We start from the raw sequence: 23,197 nt of genomic DNA, 5'->3' as shown, positions 1-23,197 counted from the left end.
TCCTGTGTGATACTGTCTGCTGAGCCGTGTATCTAATCCTCTCCTGTGTGATACTGTCTGCTGAGCTGTATATCTAATCCTATCCTGTGTGATACTGTCTGCTGAGCTGTGTATCTAATCCTATCCTGTGTGATACTGTCTGCTGAGCTGTGTATCTAATCCTATCCCGTGTGATACTGTCTGCTGAGCTGTGTATCTAATCCTATCCTGTGTGATACTGTCTGCTGAGCCGTGTATCTAATCCTATCCTGTGTGATACTGTCTGCTGAGCCATGTATCTAATCCTATCCTGTGTGATACTGTCTGCTGAGCTGTATATGTAATCCTATCCTATGTGATACTGTCTGCTGAGCTGTGTATCTAATTCTATCCTGTGTGATACTGTGTGCTGAGCCGTGTATCTAATCCTATCCTGTGTGATACTGTCTGCTGAGCCGTGTATCTAATCCTATCCTGTGTGATACTGTCTGCTGAGCTGTGTATCTAATCCTATCCTGTGTGATACTGTATGCTGAGCTGTGTATCTAATCCTATCCTGTGTGATACTGTCTGCTGAGCCGTGTATCTAATCCTATCCTGTGTGATACTGTCTGCTGAGCTGTGTATCTAATCCTATCCTGTGTGATACTGTCTGCTGAGCTGTGTATCTAATCCTATCCTGTGTGATACTGTCTGCTGAGCTGTATATCTAATCCTATCCTGTGTGATACTGTCTGCTGAGCTGTGTATCTAATCCTATCCTGTGTGATACTGTCTGCTGAGCCGTGTAGCTAATCCCATCCTGTGTGATACTGTCTGCAGAGCTGTGTATATAATCCTATCCTGTGTGATACTATCTGCTGAGCCGTGTATCTAATCCTATCCTGCATGATACTGTCTGTTGAGCAGTGTATATAATCCTCTCCTGTGTGATACTGTCTGCTGAGCCGTGTATCTAATCCTCTCCTGTGTGATAGATGTATGTTCTGAATAAGCGGTGTGATACAGCAGCTGTTCACCATAAATACAGCTGATTAGTCAGTGTTTGATGTGTAAACATTTGGTGCAGGGATGTGATGTATACACAGGGCTATGTTATATACACAGGGCTATGTTATATATACACAGGGCTATGCTATATACACATATTTACTTACTCTTTCTTATTTTCCATGTAATTATCAGAATGATCCCAGTACACAGGATGATGGCAGCGGGGACAATGTACAACATCAGCTGGTGCCGAGGCCGCCCTGTAACATAAGAGCACAGATCGAGTCACACAGACCAGGTTCACACCAGCGGATAGAAAAAAACTGTCATTTTCATCCAGGAAACTTTTCTCACTTGTCTATATATATATATATATATATATACTGTATATGTGTCGCCCCGTGTCAGCAGCCGGGCTGCTCGGATCCGGATCCGCGGTGGCTCAAGGGGTGTCTGGATCGGGGGGTCGTGCGGCCAATCAAATGAACGGGGTATTTACGGGGAATTGTGTTAAGGGGGCTTTACACGCAACAACATATCTAACGATATTTCGTCGGGGTCACAGAATTCGTGACGCACATCCCGCCTCGTTAGCGACGTCGTTGTGTGTGACACGTACAAGCGAGTGTTAACGATCAAAAATACTCACCTAATCGTTGATCGTTGACACATCGTTCATTTTCAAAATCTCGGTCGTTGTGGACGCAGGTTGTTCGTCGTTCCTGAGGCAGCACACATTGCTACGTGTGACACCCCAGGAACGACAAACAACACCGTACCTGTGTCCTCCGGCAACGAGGTGTGCGTGTCGTTAATGCATCTGGTGTCTACCCCTTCGCTTCTATTGGTCGGCCGCTTTGTGACGTCGCTGTGGCAGCGCACGAACCTCCCCCTTAACAAAGAGTAGTTCGCCACCCACAGCAACGTCCCTAGGAAGGTAAGTATGTGTGACGGGTGTTAGCGATATTGTGCGCCACGAGCAGCGATTTGCCGGTGACGCACAAACGAAGGGGGCAGGTGCGATCGCTAGCGATGTAGTAGGGTGTAAAGCACCCTTTAGAGTTCGTGACGCCACCTGTGGTATGGTACCACCGCTGCAGTTGGGAGTACCCGGGGGTGATTGAGTGGACAGCCAGATGTTAGAACCCTCCACGGGTAGGGGGGATGCCCTGGGACTCGGTGATGGTGTTCTAGGAGTGCCGTTGGGTGCGAAGGAGGTCACTTGCGTACTCACTCAAGTCCATTAAGCTGACACAGACAACTGGATAAACCAAAGTTCTTGACACCGCTGCCTCTGAGGGGAGCTAGTTCGGGTCCCGTCCCAGATGGTGCTGCCTGGTGATCCGTGACCTGCCTCCTGACACTAAGTTTACTTCTCCGTTGATCCCTGTAGTATGGAACTTGCCGGGTCCCACTCCCCACTATGGCTAAGTGAGGGAGCTTGCTCTCAGGGTTCATGCTTGGTATTTCCTGGACCGTTTTATTGGAAAGTCCTATCCCCCTCGTAGGGCTAGTACCCCTATTCTGGAGCGGGTGGAGAGCGGATCTTGAAGGCTCTGTTCTCGTCGGGTAAATTGTCAGATTGCCTAAAGCTACTCCCTGACCTAGGGTCCACGTACCCCGTTGTGGCCTGGTCCCAGCTCGGTAATGGTGCAAGGCCGCCTGCTGTGCTCCTCGACAGTTCCATGCCCCTTGCCACGATCCCCTGCGATCGGGGGTCCAGCTCCTCTAGGCCCAGACCACCATCTGCTACCTAGATGGCTTCCTAGGACCCCGGCTCCTAACCTCCTCGCTCCTTCACTTCCGACACACAACTCCCCTCTACTCCTGACACTCCTGACCTTCCCTTCAACCAACCCCTCAAGTGGGCGACCCTACTCCACTCAGGCCATCCACTGGTGTGTCTGGTGGCTGCGGTGCAGAGTGTACCTAGGATTTTAATTAGCTGATGTAGGCAACACCATGTAGTTGGGGACCCATAAACCAAGAAGGAGGTGGATACTGCATGGGAGGGCAGATTGTGCAATACCCTGTAATGACCTGATAGTCTAGTGGCGTCACATATATAAAAGCTGAAGTACCTGGCGTTGCCTGGGATAATAACTATGGTAAGTCTCTCTCTACCTATCTCCTACTCTCCCTCTCTCACCCACTCTCCCTCTCACCCACATTACTGTGGTGCCCCTGAGGCTTCCTTCGCCACAGGAACATTGCACCCCAGCCAGAGGTGTGATGTCCCATCTTGGGTAAGGAAAGGAGTGAATGCCGGTCCACAGGCAAATCTGCACTACACTCATTGTTAGGTACACACAGGGACCAGGGACAGTGGCAGCTACCCTCCCATGCTGCATGCTGGGAGGGGCCGTAAGACCCATCCCTGCTTCCATAGGGTAGAGCTTAGCAACTGGGTGGGTGGGAGGAGCCAGCCGAGAGAAGAGTAGTTACAGGAAGGTCAAGTCATAGAGTTTCAGTTTACCTCAGGGAGGAGGGGAGTGAGGAGGTCTGCGTGAGGCAGAGGAGCAGTGAGTTTGGAGTTTTACCTCAGAGAAGGAGGAGAGGAGTAAGAAGAGAAGTGCTCTAGTCAGTCAGGAGCAAGAAGGAGAAAGTAACGCTTCCTGGTGAAGACCCTGGGGCCCGGCTAGGCCCAGGTGACACCAAGCAGAACTGAAGGGATTCCAGGGCCACTGTAAAGTTTCCAAGCCTGTGGCCTGTTCCACAAAGTCATTCGGTGGAGGGATCAAGCTGCAAACAGGGGACGGTCCCTAGAAACTGGAGGAAGAGAAGTCAGTTCCAAAGGTAAAAACCGAGGTCCAGGGTGGCTGCAAGCACCCAGGGCCACAGCCCACAGCAGAACCTCTGGAAAGGGGGTAGAATACCCACTAGGAAAGCCCCTGACCCGGAGGCTGTAATGGAGGCCAAGCCAGATTCATCCAGCAAAGGCAAGGCTTAGAAGTCAGCTGAAGAAAGGAACACAATAGAGGGGTGCACCGGCTTTCATTCCTGGATGTACCCGGGATCAGCGGAGGTCCCTGAAAGGGGATTCCAGCACACCAGTGGGCAACCGGACAGCTGCCGTGTCAAATAACCAACTGTGAGTAAACATATTGAAACTGCACCCCCGGGTGTTGCCTCTGTTATTTCATCTGCATAGACTTCCATCACTGCATAGACACTTACAAGAACCAACTGTGCCCTGGGGTACTGCTCCACCTGTGGGGAGCAGGACCATCCAAGCTGCCATTCCACCAGCCCCGGAGGCCCCATACAGCAGCGGCGGCTTAATAGCCGCAAACCACAGGTGGCGTCACGAATATTATAAACTTTAATCACCCCCACTGAAGCCATATTAATTGACTCCCGCCAGGGTCACGGAGTTGTGCCCCGCCACCACTGACTAACCCCCGGACTAGGCTGGCCCGGCACCGGGTGACCCATAGCCCTGGGGTGGGCGAGTCATTACCTCACACATAAGCTTCTTACACTTAAGCCTGCTTTACACGGTACGATCTATCGTGCAATTTCACCATCGATCATACCTACCCCCATCGTTTGTGCGTCACGGGCAATTAGTTGCCTGTGGGGCACAAAGTCGTTAACCCCCGTCACATGCACTTACCTGCTGTGCGACATCGCTGTGGGCAGCGAACATCCTCTTCTTGAAGGGGTAGGGACGTTCGGTGTCATAGCGACGTCACACAGTGGCCGGCCAATAGAAGCGGAGGGGCGGAGATGAGCGGGACGTAAACATCCCGCCCACCTCCTGCCTTCCGCATTGCCGGTGGGTGCCGCGGGACGGAGGTAAGCTGCTGTTCATCGTTCCCGGGGTGTCACACGGAGCGGCGTGTGCTACCCTGGGAACGATGAGCAACCGGCGCCATTTTAATTAAACGAGATTAGGAAACCGAGCGACGAGTACACGACTCACGATTTGTGAGTGAATCTGCGTCGCTCGGAGGTGTCACACAGCTCGACGTCGCAAGCGATGCCGGATGTGCGTCACAAAAACCGTGACCCCGACGATCTATCGCACGATAGATCGTCTTGTGTAAAGCACCCTAAAGAATGTCCTTCATTGCCCATAACAACCAATCAGAGCTGCTATTAATGACCTGTAGCAAAATAGAAGTAGAGTTGTGATTGGTTGCTATCGGCCACCTGATAAATATCCAGGCTCACTGTCAAAACAGCCAATATATTACCTCACACATCCAAACAGTAAGTAAGTGGTCTTTTTTGGAGAGTAACTGTAAAGTGCGGGGTTAAAAATTTCCCCTCGTATCATAGTCTATAATAATAATAATAATAATTTTATTCATTTATATAGCGCTGTTAATTCCACAGTGCTTTACATACATTGGTAGTCTATGATGTTCTCTGAGTCACATGAGGTGTCTGTGCAATATTTCGTGATTGTAAATGCGACGGTGCGGATTCCTTTAGTGAATATACACACACACACACACACACACACACACACACACATACAGACACACATATACACACACACACACATACATACACACACACACACACACATACAGACACACATATACACACACACACACATATACACACACACATATACACACACACACACACACACACACACATATACACACACACGCACACACACACACACACAGACACACATATACACACACACACACATACAGACACACACACACACACACACACATGCATACACACACACACACATACAGACACACATATACACACACACACATATACACACATATACACACACACACATATACACACACATATACACACACACACACATGCATACACACACACACACATACAGACACACATACACACACACACATATACACACATATACACACACACACACATGCATACACACACACACACATACAGACACACATATACACACACACACATATACACACATATACACACACACACATACATACACACACACACACATATACACACACACACACACACAGAGCTTTATATATTAGAGATTTGTTTTAAACATAGCTGCTGCTGGTACAAAATATTCTTACAAATAAGATACCATACTGTGGCATGTGAATAGACTTGTATGGGCGAGTCACATCTGAGTTACAGAAGAAATGTTTTTTCACACACAGGTTTAATGTCAGGTTAGTTTCACACTTGCGTTGAACGGTATCCGTTGCATTGCGTTGTGTGACGGATGCAACGGATGTGTTGCATATAGTGGCACAACGGATGCAACGGATGCTGCAAAACAACGCAATCCGTTTTGTGTTTTTTACCGGCGGCAGACTATTGTGAACGATCAGCTGATCGCTAACAGTAGCCGGGTGATCAGCCGATCACTCACAGTAGCCGGCCGCCGGGTGATCAGCTGAGCGCTGTCACTTGCCGGCAGCCGGGCATGTCGGCGGCCGGTCGTTCAGCTGAGTGCTGTCACTTGCCGGCGGCCGGGCATGCTAGCGGGCGGGCGCTCAGCTGAACGTTCGGCCACCGCAAGCCAAAATAAAGTTTGTGATTTAAAAAAAAAAAAAGAGCATGCGCAGTGAAATCCAGAGGATTCCGCTGCTCAAAATAACGTTACATGGTGTGTTCCTCCCGCTGGGCGGAAGCAACGGAGCGTCGCCCAGTGGAAGCAACGCAGGTCCTTTTGGTACAATCCGTCATCCATACAAGTCTATGGGAAACAGCGGAATCCGTTAACGGATTCCGCTGTTTTCCAAAAGGGCGGATTGTAACGGAAGGAAAACAACGCAAGTGTGAAAGTACCCTCAACAGAAAAGAATAGAACAGAACTCTGAAAACCTCCCAGTTTCAGTTAGCTGAAACTGTTACTTTTATGTCTTCACAATGGGAAAATGTAATGTATGTACACAATGACTGCACCAGCAGAATAGTGAGTGCAGCTCTGGAGTATAATGCAGGAGGTAACTCAGGATCAGCAATGTAAAGAATGGCCGGAGCACTGACCCCCCCCTCCCCTCGGGCATGTGTGGAGGCCAGCATGACACTGATTGGAGTGGAGGTCATGATGTCACGGGTGGGGGAGGGGGAGTAAGTCAGGGTACAGTTAAAAGGTGAAGCTGGGGGAGGAGCGGCACTTTTCCCGCTCTGGGACACCAGTGAGAGTGAGAGTCCCCATCCCCGTCTGTGGATTAGCTCCTGGAGCATGAGAGCTGCTGCCGGCGACCATCCCCCTAGGTTGCTGCAGAACACAGTAGCGGGGATCACTGGTGGGAGTCCGGAGGGGACAGGGACTGCATCCCTACAACAGCGGTGCCCCTGGAGGTCTGGACCGCCAGAGAGGCTGTCGCCTGACCTGACTCCCAGGGCCCAGCGTCGCCACAGAAGCCCCTCCGGGGACCCTCCAGGCCGGACGCCGCGAGCTGAGAGGTTCAGCAGGCCCCGGCCTTTGAGGAATTCTAACGGGCGGCTGGGCCCAGCGGCGGTTAGCAGGCCTGCGCTGGAGTTGGGGGCGGGGCCTGCTGCCGCCTTGTCTGCAAGTGACGTCGGCGGTGCGGCGGGGCGCTCTGGTGATGTACCTGCCGAGCGCCCTGAGCCCCTCCCTGCAGCGATAGTACCCCGGATGGATCCTTGTGAGGTGGGCGGAGCCAGGCGGTTGCGGTCGGAAATTCATCGGGCCTGGCATTCAGGGCCTGCGGCTACAGAGGCCCTGTCTGGAAGAGGGGCCACATGGAGCGGGGCAGGGGGGCCGTGCTTGGAGAGCCCAGAGGATAATACGCGGCTCCCCCTGTTGGTCGGCGCTACTGATTGAGGTCCAGGATATGCGGCCGGTGGGGTCCTCGGGCCGCGCGGCTACACAAGCAATGGAGCAGAGTCAGATGGGAGGAGCCAAGTCATGCTAGATCGGCAGGAGGGACATCAGGATGCAGGTGGTCCGGCTGGCGGGGTTTCTACCTTTGTGCAGCCTGGTGAGTATGATTCAATGTCTTGTTTGTCTTCACATGCTGGTCAGGTACACAGTAAGGGGGGGTGACAGGTCAGCTGGGGTTAGGATTGGGGGTGCCAGCGGGTGTTGGGGGGAATGCGTTAAGTGGGGAGTTGTCAGAATTTAAGTTGCGTTCGCCAGTTGTGGGCACGGATTGGGGACCAGGGAAAACCCCCGGGGCCAGTGGCGGCTTGGGTTAATTCGTCTGTCATTGCGGCTAGTGAGTCCACAGTTGGGAGTATCTCTTCCCCAGTATTAGTGTCAGTTCAAACAGAAAAGAGTAAGGAGGTGACAAGATGTATTTTGACAAAGGGGAAAAGACGATAGCAGGAAGGAAGATGTGGAGAAGTGGCGATGGCGCTTGATTCCAGACATTTGCTAATTGGTTGCAGGCGTTGCAGTTTGGGCAAGAGTAATTGGCGAAAAGGCGCCGGATAATTGTTTTTCATTTGTTTTGCTATATGGGCTCGATTGGTGAGGCCTATAGGATTTATGGGGGGTAGACCTGGATACGTTATGACGAGCAGTTTCATCAGAGGATGGCTACCGTCCATCCATAAGATGGGATCAGAAGGATATAGGTTTGTGGTTGCGGGTGATGGCGGCAGTCAGATATGGTCAGTCATTTCAGGGCGGGGCCGGGTTCCCCGGCCGGTCAGGAAGCTGGGGTGCCAGTGGTCAGTACGGACAGACAGGGTCCTAGAAGTCAGGTTCGTGTTGGTAAGTTAATGAGAGGGAATGCAAGTTCGGTGCCACTTGCCGTTGTTTGAACACCTCTGCACCCATTGTAACGGAGCATCCCATGGGGCGTCCAAGGGTCAGACACCGGTGAGCTTAGTTGCGATGCTTCCGTACCTAAATAGGGATCCTGATAAGGACAAAGCTGAAGTTTTGAGGTTGGGTTTTGGGGAGGGTTTCAGGATTCCTTTCCCTGTTTTGAAGTTCCAGGGACAACCAGGAATCTCCCTCGGCGTATCAACATGTGGCGGTGGTAGGTGAAAAGTTAGGAAAGGAGGTGGCGTTGGGGAGAATGGGGGGCATGATTAGGCACCCTCCTACCTTTTTCTAATTTTCAAAAACAGGAGGACAAAAAGTGGCTAATATGCAAAAGGTAACAAGTATTTATTAAATAGTAAGCAATTCATTACAAAAAATATCGTGGAGAAGATGAGAAGGCATGACATACAACCTGGCACAGTGGATAATATCACAGTCAGTACAAAAAGCTGCACAAATGGCTGGACTGGTAAAATGCAATACAATAACAGCATAAATACATGGTCAGTCTAAAGAACATACCCAGTGCAGCCAATTTTACCAGGAGTAGAAAAATAAAGTGCCAGTAGTGCAGAGGACAGAGGTCTGGATACCCCCCTAGGAAGGGTAACGCACGTTTCACGTGTAAGGAGTAACACGCTTCATCAGACCGTGAGGGATATGGTTTTCTCCGTTACCGGAAGTGCTAAATAGGCCGGGTGACCAGTCACATGATCTTTACTAGCCAATGAATGGTGAAGAAGTCGGCGCATGCGCGGTCGGCGCAGGCGGCCGGGGATGCGCACACGGTGTCAGGCAGGGCGCGCACGAGAGGAGGCATAGCTCCCAATCCTGCACGCCGTTACCTGGGAGACACCGTCGGGCAAGCCAGGACGCCAAGCGCGGACCGCGCATGCGCACAAACACACCATCCACGTCGGGAAGGTAACAACTGAAGATAATATGCTAAGTATATAGACATAGATGATACCCGCCGGGCAACAACAGTAGGCCACATAAAAACATATAAGAATTGGTCCAATCAAAGAGTGAGAATAAATGCATACAATAGTGGGCATGATGTTAGATATCCGTGGCGAGTACACATACAGAGTCCAAAAAACTCAGAAGTAGATTCTTCAAACCGACAGTGGTGGTTGCATGCCGATCACACAGGACGGAGAAAAAGAACTATGAAAAATAGAAAAATAAGAAAAAATTAAGAACAATTAAAAACATAAAATTCTGGAACATGTGCCAGTCCTGGATAAGAGGAAAGGCAAATGCTCCAGAAAAAGAGGGAAGGGAGGGAGGGAGAAACTACAAGAAAGGGGCAAAGCTAAGGGACTCATTCAAGCCAGCTGGGGTCATGGAACCCAAGATGGTAATCCACTTTGTTTCCTTCTGGGCAAGAATTTTCCTAATATTGCCACCTCTGCTGCCAACATGAATTACATCTATGCCCTTAATCATAAGTGACTTGCTGTTACAGTCATGATGGCTACGAAAATGTCGGGGCAGGGTTTTAAGGGTAGAAATATCCACCACCGTCTTGGCCGCACCAATGTCCCTCACATGTTCACGGACCCTGATTCGGAGTTCCCGTGAAGTCAGACCTATGTAGACCTTCGGACAGCCGCAGGTGGCATAATAAACCACATTCGAGGTCGCACAAGAAATGTAACACCTGATGTCAAAAGTGCGGCTGCCATCTACAGTTATAAAGGTCTTGCTGCGGGAGACATTGGTGCACGCAAGACAGTGGCCACATGGGAAACAACCATGTAAGGGGGCAATTTGGCCAAAAGGATGGGACACAGCTGGGACATAGTGACTGCGCACAAGATAGTCCTTCAAATTCCTGGAACGTCGTGCCGTCATAAGTGGATGGTCAGGTAAATGAGAGTTCAGGCTAGGGTCGCTCTTCAGGATTGGCCAGTATTTGTTAAGAATATCGCGCATAGTTTGCCACTCATGATTAAATGTTGAAATAAAACGAACCTCTCCGAACCCCCTATCCCCTCGACCAGAAGACTGTAGGAGCTCCCGCCTCTGGGTATTCCGAGCCCGATTGTAACCCTTTTTAATGGAGCGGTGACTATAGCCCCTAGCAACCAATCTAGAGCTAAGATCTTCAGCCTGGGCCTTGAAGTTGTCAGAGGTAGAACAGATCCGCTTCATCCTGAGAAACTGACTGCGCAGTCACTATGTCCCAGCTGTGTCCCATCCTTTTGGCCAAATTGCCCCCTTACATGGTTGTTTCCCATGTGGCCACTGTCTTGCGTGCACCAATGTCTCCCGCAGCAAGACCTTTATAACTGTAGATGGCAGCCGCACTTTTGACATCAGGTGTTACATTTCTTGTGCGACCTCGAATGTGGTTTATTATGCCACCTGCGGCTGTCCGAAGGTCTACATAGGTCTGACTTCACGGGAACTCCGAATCAGGGTCCGTGAACATGTGAGGGACATTGGTGCGGCCAAGACGGTGGTGGATATTTCTACCCTTAAAACCCTGCCCCGACATTTTCGTAGCCATCATGACTGTAACAGCAAGTCACTTATGATTAAGGGCATAGATGTAATTCATGTTGGCAGCAGAGGTGGCAATATTAGGAAAATTCTTGCCCAGAAGGAAACAAAGTGGATTACCATCTTGGGTTCCATGACCCCAGCTGGCTTGAATGAGTCCCTTAGCTTTGCCCCTTTCTTGTAGTTCCTCCCTCCCTCCCTTCCCTCTTTTTCTGGAGCATTTGCCTTTCCTCTTATCCAGGACTGGCACATGTTCCAGAATTTTATGTTTTTAATTGTTCTTAATTTTTTCTTATTTTTCTATTTTTCATAGTTCTTTTTCTCCGTCCTGTGTGATCGGCATGCAACCACCACTGTCGGTTTGAAGAATCTACTTCTGAGTTTTTTGGACTCTGTATGTGTACTCGCCACGGATATCTAACATCATGCCCACTATTGTATGCATTTATTCTCACTCTTTGATTGGACCAATTCTTATATGTTTTTATGTGGCCTACTGTTGTTGCCCGGCGGGTATCATCTATGTCTATATACTTAGCATATTATCTTCAGTTGTTACCTTCCCGACGTGGATGGTGTGTTTGTGCGCATGCGCGGTCCGCGCTTGGCGTCCTGGCTTGCCCGACGGCGTCTCCCAGGTAACGGCGTGCAGGATTGGGAGCTATGCCTCCTCTCGTGCGCGCCCTGCCTGACGCCGTGCGCGCATCCCCGGCCGCCTGCGCTGACCGCGCATGCGCCGACTTCTTCACCATTCATTGGCTAGTAAAGATCATGTGACTGGTCACCCGGCCTATTTAGCACTTCCGGTAACGGAGAAAACCATATCCCTCACGGTCTGATGAAGCGTGTTACTCCTTACACGCGAAACGCGCGTTACCCTTCCTAGGGGGGTATCCAGACCTCTGTCCTCTGCACTACTGGCACTTTATTTTTCTACTCCTGGTAAAATTGGCTGCACTGGGTATGTTCTTTAGACTGACCATGTATTTATGCTGTTATTGTATTGCATTTTACCAGTCCAGCCATTTGTGCAGCTTTTTGTACTAACTGTGATATTATCCACTGTGCCAGGTTGTATGTCATGCCTTCTCATCTTCTCCACGATATTTTTTGTAATGAATTGCTTACTATTTAATAAATACTTGTTACCTTTTGCATATTAGCCACTTTTTGTCCTCCTGTTTTTGAATGCTGCCTGTGGTGTGCATCTCCTTCCACGGTTTATTCTAATTGCTTTTTCCGTGGTTTTCTCCAATTGAGATTATGTTTTGTGCCTAATGGATTGCTATGGTATTTTAACTTTTTCTAATTTTGTGGTTTCGCCATTCGGGGTGGGGCCCAAGAAGGAGCCAGGTAAAGTTCGGCTGATCCACCATTGGTCTCATCCCAGGGGTAGGTCAGCGAATGCTGGTATACTGGCTGAGCTTCGTTAGGTGGTGTATACGTCATTTGATGAGGCTACAAAGTAGGTAAAAAGTGGTGGGAGGGGTGTGTTGATGGCAATAGACAGATATTGAGGCAGCTTTCTGGCTCTTACCAGTTCATCCAAAAAGTGTTCGGTTATTGGGTTGTTTTTGGAAGGGAGATTGTTTTGGAGACCCCTGCTTACCAATGAGTTGTGCAGTATCGTGCACATTTGTTGAAACCTTTAGTTCTTTTTTAGAATGGGTGGGGCGTGATGTTTCTGGTTTGGCATCACTGGTACCTTACCGGGATGAATTTTTGGTGTGTGGGATTGGCTGTTTCGGCACAGGCACCAGCATTCTAGCAGCAATGGAATGGATAGTGAGAGGCTTTGGGGTGCCTTTGGCACCTGGAAAAAACTGTTGGGCCAAATACCTGTATTTGTTTTCTGGCCATTGTAATTGACTCAGTGATTTGGGAGGTTCGGCTTCCTGACGACAGGTTGCCACGCTTAAGGTTGAGGTAGCAAGGGCATGCCGGGTGAGGAAATTACAATTAAAGGAGGTTCAATCACTATTGGGGAAAACTTAATTTTGCGTGTCGGGTAATGTCAATGGGCCGAGTTTTCACGACGGCTAGCTTGCGCTACAGCTGGAGTGCTTGGTCTTCACCCCTACATACGTTTGTCGGCGGAACATAGAGTGGACTTGTCGGTTGGGGAGAGTTTTTGGGGAGCAGGACAATGGTCGTTCATTGCTTAAGGATGAGGTAGTGGATAATTTCAAATTGGAATTGTTTACAAATGCTGCGGGTGACTCAGGTTTCGGGGCCTTTTTTCAGGGTCAGTGGTGTGCGGATTGGTGGCCAGAAAGTTGGATGGCGGAGGGGTTGACAAGGAATGTGTCGCTATTGGAAATTTTTTCCAATGATGGTCGCACTTCATTTGGGGAGGGACCAGTTGTCGAATAAGTAGATCCGGTTCAACTGTGACAATATGGGGGTGGTGCTGGCGATTAATAACAGCTCGGCATATTCTCCCACAAGTGGTTCTGGGGTTGCGGCAGCTGGTCTTTATTTGCTTGGAAATTAATACGTGTCACAGCAGCTCAGGTACCAGGTATAGAGAACCTAATAGTGGATTTCCTCTCTTGTTTTCAGTGAGATCGCTTCCGGGATTTTGCGGTAGAGGCGGACGGCAGCAGCTTGTAGTCCCCTGCGCAGCTTTGGAGCGTGGTCTTCAAGCAGCAAGGCGACTGATTCGGGCTGTTTGGCTGGTACCACGTGAGCGGCGTATCAGGCCACATGGGTTATCTGGGAGTAGTGGTTGGGTGGTTGCATGCTGACTGAGGATTCTCAGTTAGGACTGTTCCTGGGAAAATTGGGGGAAGTGGCGATAACAGGTTGGTCTTCCACGAAGTTGAGTCGTTTGATTGCAGGTTTGGCATTCGATTTCTGGTTGCGAGGTGTACAGGATTTGACAAAGAATTTTTGGGAAGTTCAGGCGCTGAAGGGTGTCATAGGGGCCATAGGCCGTGTGATGGTAGACGGCCTGTGTTATTCACCTTATTGGAATGTTTGGGTAGGGAATTGCGAGTAGTTTGTACATCTGCATTGAGGTATCCTTGTTCCGGTTGATTTTTCGTTGGCGGTTTTTCGGGGCTTTGCGTATTGGCAAATTGGTATTTCCCAGTATGACGTGCCCCGGGGGCTTGGGTAATACGCCCAATTTACGTCCTAATTTCAATACGTCCTAATTTTGGAGCATGGGGTTCGAATTTTGGATCCAGAAATCAAAAATGGATCAAGTAGGGGCAGGCAGGTGGGTTCGTTTAGTGAAGGTTACGGCATCGGGGATGTGCCATTGGCAGTGTGTTTTGAGTTTTGCAAAGATCCACCCGAGTCAGGATGGCCCATTGTTATGTCGCGAGGACGGGTCTTTTTGTCCAGATATCAGTTCACTAGTGTTTTTTGGGCATGTTTGAGATCATTGGGGTTGTTTTCAGCGATGTTTGCGTTGCATTCTTTTCGTATTGGAGCGGCGATGGAAGCCTCTATGTGTGGTCTACCTGCTGAGACAGTTAAACAGATTGGTCGATGGAAGTCTCAGAGTTGTAAGTCGTAGGTTCCCAATGGTTTTCATGGGCAACTGATCGGAAGACTGGTTCTGATAGAAGTGGGCGTGTGGGGGGGGTGTCATTCTTTGTGTTTGTATTGGAGCTACTTGGTAATTTTGTTAGTGCTTTGTTTTTCAGACAACCCCCCCCCCCTTTTTTTGCCTGGTCTGGATCCTGGGCCATTCTAATGTGTACTGGGGAGCACAGAGAGCAGATACGAGAAGGAACAGGAGACAGCTAGTTTTTTCAGAAGGATAGGGCTCTTGTCGGATGGCTTGGGATCAGGGGTATGGGGTGGAATATGGTGTTGCAGGAGGTGCATAACTATGCCCATTTGGGCTGGCCCCCTGACATTTTGGTTTTACGTGTCGAGGAAATTATTTGGGTGAGCGGCTTTTTCGCATTTTGATAAAAGATATTAAGCATGACTTGTTGCGGTTATGGGTGTCTTTTCCAGGCATGACAATTGTGTGGTTGGACATGGTTCCGAGAAGGGTTTGGGCGAAAGCATGGTCTGTGGAGAAGCTGAATAAGGCGCGGGTGAAGGTTAATAGGGTTATCTCAAAAATTGGTGGGCTGCAACGGGGGAGTTGCAGCTCGGCATTTTGAGCTGGAGCGGGAGGATGACGAATTTTGGTAGGCGGATGGGGTGCATTTGAATGCAGTAGGGATTGATTTGTGGGCCCTTGGATTGCAGGGAGGTATTGAGCGAGCTTTGCTATTGCGGGGGGTCTCAGGCACTTGAAGGTTACCAAGGTGCCCTCGTTGTGGCAGGTTTATTGGTGGGTCCTTGAAGTTGATTTTAAATTGGTTCGGGGAACCCATCCGGGTATGGATCCCCTCATTGGCAGAATGGTTGGTCACCTGGTGATTTTTGGGGGATCCCGACGGGGTATGTCGGGGCCCCCGTGGGTGTTTTTGGTGGTTAATGAAAGAATAACCCTTCTTTGGTGCTCCTGAGCCAGTGTGGGTAACGGCTGGGAGCAATTTGGTTATATGGCTTGGTTATGTGAATCACCAGGGTATTAGCTTCAAGGACCTTACCACAATGCAAATTTTTACATGTTATGTATTTGTTTAATAAATGGCTGCTATGGCCAAAATTATCCAAAAGTTAAATTGGTGTCTGAGTGGTTATTAGCGGATAAGGGGGAATTGAAAAAAGGGGTGTGTATGCTTAATTTTGGCCGGAATCTACAATTCCAGGGTCATGTATGTACACAGTGACTGCATCAGCAGAATAGTGAGTGCAGCTCTGGAGTATAATACAGGAGGTAACTCAGGATCAGTAATGTAATGTATGTACACAGTGACTGCACCAGCAGAATAGTGAGTGCAGCTCTGGAGTATAATACAGGGGGTAACTCAGGATCAGTGCAGGATCAGTAATGTAATGTATGTATACAGTGACTGCACCAGCAGAATAGCGAGTGCAGCTCTGGAGTATAATACAGGCTGTAACTGAGAATCAGTAATGTAATGTATGTACACAGTGACTGCACCAGCAGAATAGTGAGTGCAGCTATGGAGTATAATACAGGGGGTAACTCAGGATCAGTAATGTAATGTATGTACACAGTGACTGCACCAGCAGAATAGCGAGTGCAGCTCTGGAGTATAATACAGGGGGTAACTCCGGATCAGTAATGTAATGTATGTACACAGTGACTGCACCAGCAGAATAGTGAGTGCAGCTCTGGAGTATAATACAGGGGGTAACTCAGGGTCAGTAATGTAATATAATATAAGATATATAATGGGTGAAGCATTTAGCAGTGTCAGGTATTTTCATACTTATCACACATACAAGGTATAGACATGACACCGGTATCGCTACCTACCTGTAGTATTGCAGTAGTTTACACTGGTAGAGACGTTTTTCTGGTCTGCCGGGTTGTGGACTATACACAGATATTCCATGTCCTGGTGGTCCGGGGGTACTGAAATCTGGATGATGCTTCCATTACTGTACGGCTGATATGGAGAGTACCGGTGTCTGGATTTCCAGGTATAGGAGAGATCTGACATATTTTGTGTGACAGAACAGTGGAGGGTGACATGACATTGCTCTGCGGTGTTCTCCATCATTTTGATAACCTGTGGCTGAGGGACAGGCTCTGTAATCAAATGGAAAAATAAATAGAATAAGCAAACCCAATATGATATAATATATGGATAAGATACATTATTTGAAGAAAAATATGTGCCCCCTCCACATTCCCCCGACAGGAGCTTTTCTGAATTTCTGTTCCACATCCCTAAACATTAATACGTCTATAAGTCAGCACATAACGTGCATCTGCCACCCACCTACACAGGAAGGAAGGCGGCCGAGGGCCTATCTATACAAAGCTTGACCACATACGAGTCTAGGCAGCCGGCGGCTCACACCGGCGGGGGGGAGGGGGATTAGGTTTTGTGCAATGTATCATTTTCTTTTAGTATATACCGTATATATATATATATATATATATATATATATATATATATACATACACAGTCAGATGAAAGGGTTTGGGCCCCCCTATTAATGTTAACCTCTTTTCTTTATAACAATTTGGGTTTTTGCAGCAGCTATTTCAGTTTCATATATCTAATAACTGATGGACTGAGTAATATTTCTGGATTGAAATGAGGTTTATTGTACTAACAGAAAATGTGCAATCCGCATTTAAACAAAATTTTGACCGGTGCAAAAGTATGGGCACCCTCATCAATTTCTTGATTTGAACACTCCTAACTACTTTTTACTGACTTACTAAAGCACTAAATTGGTTTTGTAACCTCATTGAGCTTTGAACTTCATAGGCAGGTGTATCCAATCATGAGAAAAGGTATTTAAGGTGGCCACTTGCAAGTTGTTCTCCTATTTGAATCTCCTATGAAGAGTGGCATCATGGGCTCCTCAAAACAACTCTCAAATGATCTGAAAACAAAGATTATTCAACATAGTTGTTCAGGGGAAGGATACAAAAGTTGTCTCAGAGATTTAAACTGTCAGTTTCCACTGTGAGGAACATAGTAAGGAAATGGAAGAACACAGGTACAGTTCTTGTTAAGCCCAGAAGTGGCAGGCCAAGAAAAATATCAGAAAGGCAGAGAAGAAGAATGGTGAGAACAGTCAAGGACAATCCACAGACCACCTCCAAAGACATGCAGCATCATCTTGCTTCAGATGGTGTCAATGTGCATCAACAATACAGTGCACGTTGCACAAGGAGAAGCTGTATGGGAGAGTGATGTGAAAGAAGCCATTTCTGCAAGCACGCCACAAACAGAGCCGCCTGAGGTATGCAAAAGCACATTTGGACAAGCCAGTTACATTTTGGAAGAAGGTCCTGTGGACTGATGAAACAAAGATTGAGTTGTTTGGTCATACAAAAGGCGTTATGCATGGAGGCAAAAAACCATGGCATTCCAAGTAAATCACTTGCTACCCACAGTAAAATTTGGTGGAGGTTCCATCATGCTTTGGGGCTGTGTGACCAATGCCGGCACCGGGAATCTTGTTAAAGTTGAGGGTCGCATGGATTCAACTCAGTATCAGCAGATTCTTGACAATAATGTGCAAGAATCAGTGACGAAGTTGAAGTTACGCAGGGGATGGATATTTCAGCAAGACAATGATCCAAAGCACCGCTCCAAATCTACTCAGGCATTCATGCAGAGGAACAATTACAATGTTCTAGAATGGCCATCCCAGTCCCCAGACCTGAATATCATTGAAAATCTGTGGGATGATGTGAAGCGTGCTGTCCATGCTCGGCGACCATCAAACTTACCTGAACTGGAATTGTTTTGTAAACAGGAATGGTCAAATATACCTTCATCCAGAATCCAGGAACTCATTAATAGCTACAGGAAGCGACTAGAGGCTGTTATTTCTGCAAAAGGAGGATCTACAAAATATTAATGTCACTTTTATGTTGAAGTGCCCATACTTTTGAGCCAATCAAATTTTGTTTAAATGAGGATTGCACATTTTCTGTTAGTTCAATAAACCTCATTTCAATCCAGAAATATTACTCAGTCCATCAGTTATTAGATATATGAAACTGAAATAGCTGTTGCAAAAACCCAAATTGTTATAAAGAAACAAGGTTAACATTAATAGGGGTGCCCAAACTTTTTCATATGACTGTATGATATAATAATACGTTTCTTTTCATGTCAGTATCAGTGGCATACCATGGGTTGCTAGATGCAGGGACAATGTATGGAGTTCATGCCCCCTTTACCCGCAGACCCATTAGTGCTACTTCCTCCAGTCCAGTGTTGGACCCCTTGTCTCCCAAGCACATGTATGTTTCCTTAGAAAATACTGTTATACGTATAGTTTACTCTTTGACTGCCATGTTTTATGTTTTTACTGAAGTCAGGCATAAAATTTTAAAAATAAAAAGTTATATGTTATAGTTTACCTTTATATTCCTTTTTTATGTAACGCTATTACTTTAGCCTTATTTTTAACTCTATCTGTAGATATAATCTGAGTCCTAAGCCTAGCCATAAACCAATATCTAGCCATAATGTTAAACCTTTCCCTAGCCCTAATCTTAGCCCTATATTTACCGTAGCCCTAACTAAAACTCCATCTCTTACCTTAGTCCTAACTGTACCCCTAATCCAATCTTTAGCCAGAAGCTTAAACTTATTCCTAGCTCAAGCTCTACCCATAACTTTATCCCCATCTCTAGCCCTAGTCCTTCCCTTTGCTCTAAACCAATTTCTAACCATAACCTTTAACTGATCCCTAACCCTGGCCCTAGCCGTAATGTTATCCTTATCTCTAGCACTAGTCGTACCCTTAAGCGGGCTTTACACACAGCGACATAGTCGGTTGTGCTTCACAGGTAGTGATGAGCGCGGTTCGAGGTTCGAGGTTCTCCAGTTCGCGGCTCGAGTGATTTTGGGGGCTGTTCTAGATCAAACTAGAACTCGAGCTTTTTGCTAAAGCTCGATAGCTCGAGTTACGTTCGAGAACGGTTCTAGCAGCAAAAAGTCAAGCTAATTACTAGCTGGCTTTCCGCTGTAATAGTGTAAGTCACTCTGTGTCTCACACTATTATGAAATTTCAGCGTATAGTCTGCGGGGACTGCGCGTTCAGATCACTGCTGCTGGGATAATGGCGATCGCTATTTTTTTTTTTTTTTTCCTTGTCTTCCCTCCCTAAGTGCGCGTGTAGTGGGGCGGGCCAGCATGTCAGCCAATCCCAGACACACACACAGCTAAGTGTACTTTTAGCCAGAGAAGCAACGGCATGTGTGATAGGATGTCCATGTCACATGTCCCTGCATTATAAAAACGGGCATCTGCCCATCCGGATGCCATTATCTGCCTTCTGCGTCTGGGTGTCAGTCACCGCAAGTGCAGCTCCTGTCTCCTATACTGCTGTGTACGCTCTACACACAGCGCTATACAGAATAGGGATAGAAGTTTCTTTCAGCCCTTGTAAGGGCCAATTACAACAGGCTCAGAGCCATAGGTGACAGTCAGGTCCGTGGAAAGAGCTTTTAACAGCTACAGAAGATAAGAGCGTCTGTGTAGCTAAGGTCAGGGACTTCCTCAATGCATTTCCCCATTAGGAGGGATAGAAAGTGAGGCTTCCTTACCTCTACACTGACCCACAACCCGGCCACTGTACCCTCCTGCCCTTTTTAGCAAAGCCATTTTAATTGCAGAGTGCTGCCAGTTAGTGCCATCCTAAAAGTAGCTGTTGGACTTCCATTAGTGTCCCACTAGTGCAAATCTATTTGCAGCACCTCTGCATTGCACACTCAAAGCTTACTGTTACTAAGCCATTATAATACCAAACACTGAGGAAACTTAGTGGCATCCTAAAAGTGGCTGTTGGACTTCCATTAGTGTCCCACTAGTGCAAATCTATTTGCAGCAGCTCTGCATTGCACACTCAAACTCATTTTTACTAAGCTATTATACTAGCAAACTGTGCTGCCTTTTTAAGGGCCATAGTTTCATTGTCCGGGATAGTTATTGTTGTTTATTCTGCTGTCAATAAAGGTAGACCACCGCTGCAATCTACACCACCTCTCAATTTTTACTACCACAAGTGGACATTCTTGTCGCTAGCAAAATGAGTGGCAAAATGACAGATGCTGGTGGAAAGGGATACAGGCGTGTTGGAAAAGGAAAAAAAGTTTGTGTCCGTGGGGAAGGTGGCAAAGCTCCATTAACATCTGCTGAAGATAGGCCATCTTCCAGCAAAAGAATCGGATGTGCTCCCTTTTTTACGAACACGAACAACTGAAACAAAGGAAGATGTTGCCCAAAAAAAGAAAATGCTTGAATGGATCTCAAGTTGTCCAAGTGCCCTCTCCTCCACCCCAACTACCGCATCCAAAAAACACCAGTCCTCTGAGTTGTCTTCCCAATCACACTTGCTTTCTCCCAGCTCTCAAGTCTCCATCCGCCCTGCACAGTATGGTGGAACAGAGATGGCTGAGTCTGCAGAGCTGTTCAGTCACACTATAGCCTGGGAATCAGAGGTCTGCTCCCAAGCTACAGTGAGTACAGACCAGGAAATGGTCTGCAGTGATGCCCAGAACCTTTGTGACTCAGATTCAGGCCATGATGACCAAGTTCATGAGCATAATGTTGACCCTTATTCACAAACTGAAACACCTGTTGTAATAGACAATGAGGAACATACTGATGATGATGAGACGCAGATACCAGATTGGGATGACAACTTAAATATTCGTTCTGGGCAGGAAGAGGCTCGGTCTGAGGGGGAAAGGAGTGCAAACACAATGCTTGATGAGGAACTTCTAGATCCCACCCACTGTCAACCCACAGTCAGGCACTCAAGGAGGTCAACAGAGGCGGTGGAGGAGGATGCTACTGACGACGAAGTTACCTTGCGCCTTCCTGGACAGAGGAGGAGTACTGGTAGCACGTCTACAACTGCATCCTCAGCCACCACTCTGCCTCTGAGCACTAGTCAGGTTGGCTCAGCAGGTCGCATGCCCTCTAAGCCTTGCCTAACCTGTACCTTTTTTGACATAGCAAAAAATCGCCCAAATCATGTGATATGTAAAATTTGTCGTGATTCTGTTAGTAGAGGGCAAAACCTCAGCAGTTTGACAACTTCTTCCATGAATCATCACGTGAATAAATATCATATGTCCCAGTGGGAAGATCACCGTGCTGCAATGCGGCCTAGCGGAGCGGACCATCCACCGCCTGCCCCTTCCAGTGCATCCGTGCGCTCTTCATCTTCTAGGACTGTGGGGACAGCTGTCACACCTGGTTTTCCATGTACAACTTCCACCACTGTAACCGCAACAGGCAGTTTGCTTGGTAGGTCGTCAGTTGGTTTGGAAGGGGAAACAAGTGCTGGTGTACAGCTCTCTCAGACATCGATAGCACCAACGTTGGATGAAGGCAACATCATGTCTATGCCTGCACTTTCCTCACAAACCTGCATTTTTCCAGGGATACCCTACTCATCACCGTCTACACGCAGCAGCCAGATCTCTGTCCCTCAGATGTGGACAAATAAAAGGCCATTTCCTGCGACCCATGACAAAGCTAAGAGGTTGACTTTATCCCTCTGTAAGCTCTTGGCTACCGAATTACTGCCTTTCCGCCTGGTGGACACACAGGATTTTAGAGACCTTATGTCTGTCGCTGTGCCCCAGTACTTCTCTAAGAAAGGTGTGCCTGCGCTACACCAGCATATCGCACACAACATCACCGCTTCCTTAAGAAACTCTGTGTGTGAACGGGTGCATTTCACCACAGATACTTGGATCAGTAAGCATGAACAGGGACGTTACATGTCGCTGACTGGGTACTGGGTAACTATGGTGATAGATGGTGAAGGGTCTGGTGCACAAGTCTTGCCGTCCCCACGACTTGTGTGTCAATCCTCTGTCTGTCCAAGTTCCTCCACTGCTTCTGCCTTCTCAACCTCGTTTGGGTCCTCCACCTCTGCCCCAAGCCTGCCTGGTCAGGCCACCAGCGTTGTAACTGCACAGAAGGAATCACGCACCCCTCATTACTATGCTGGCAGCAGAGCGCAATGGCATCAGGCGGTCTTTATCTTGAAATGTCTTGGAAATAAGAGTCACACAGCGGCTGAGTTGTGGGCAGCTCTGGAGACTGAGTTTGGTAAATGGTTGTCTCCACTCAACCTGCAGCCTGGTAAGGCCGTGTGCGACAATGCTGCAAACCTGGGTGCGGCCCTTCGCCTGGGCAAGGTGACACAAGTGCCTTGTATGGCTCACGTGTTGAACCTTGTTGTCCAGCAATTTTTAACACACTATCCCGGCCTAGATGGCCTTCAGAACAGGGCACAAAAACTGTCTGCTCACTTCCGACGTTCAACCGCCGCAGCTGAGCGACTTGCATCGCTCCAGAAGTCTTTCGGCCTGCCGGTTCATCGCCTGAAATGTGATGTGCCAACACGCTGGAATTCGACTCTCCACATGTTACAGCGACTGTG

At 48.1% G+C, this 23,197-nt stretch overlaps 1 protein-coding gene across 2 annotated transcripts in view; it reads right to left on the bottom strand.

Moving 5' to 3' along the window:
• Positions 1 to 23,197, bottom strand: part of LOC142258636 (CD48 antigen-like) — a 110,945-nt gene that overhangs the window by 23,426 nt on the left and 64,322 nt on the right. For both annotated transcript variants that reach the window (XM_075331270.1, XM_075331271.1), the window contains 2 exons: positions 16,572 to 16,847; positions 1,137 to 1,232 (listed from right to left, as the gene is read on the bottom strand). In XM_075331270.1, the coding sequence (XP_075187385.1) occupies positions 1,137 to 1,232; positions 16,572 to 16,847 (372 nt within the window). The remainder of the gene's footprint in view (positions 1 to 1,136; positions 1,233 to 16,571; positions 16,848 to 23,197) is intronic.

The sequence above is a fragment of the Anomaloglossus baeobatrachus genome, chromosome 12 (assembly GCF_048569485.1).
Source record: "Anomaloglossus baeobatrachus isolate aAnoBae1 chromosome 12, aAnoBae1.hap1, whole genome shotgun sequence".
Classification (NCBI taxonomy): Eukaryota; Metazoa; Chordata; class Amphibia; order Anura; family Aromobatidae; genus Anomaloglossus; species Anomaloglossus baeobatrachus.
This window is presented reverse-complemented; position numbering and strand designations above follow the sequence as displayed.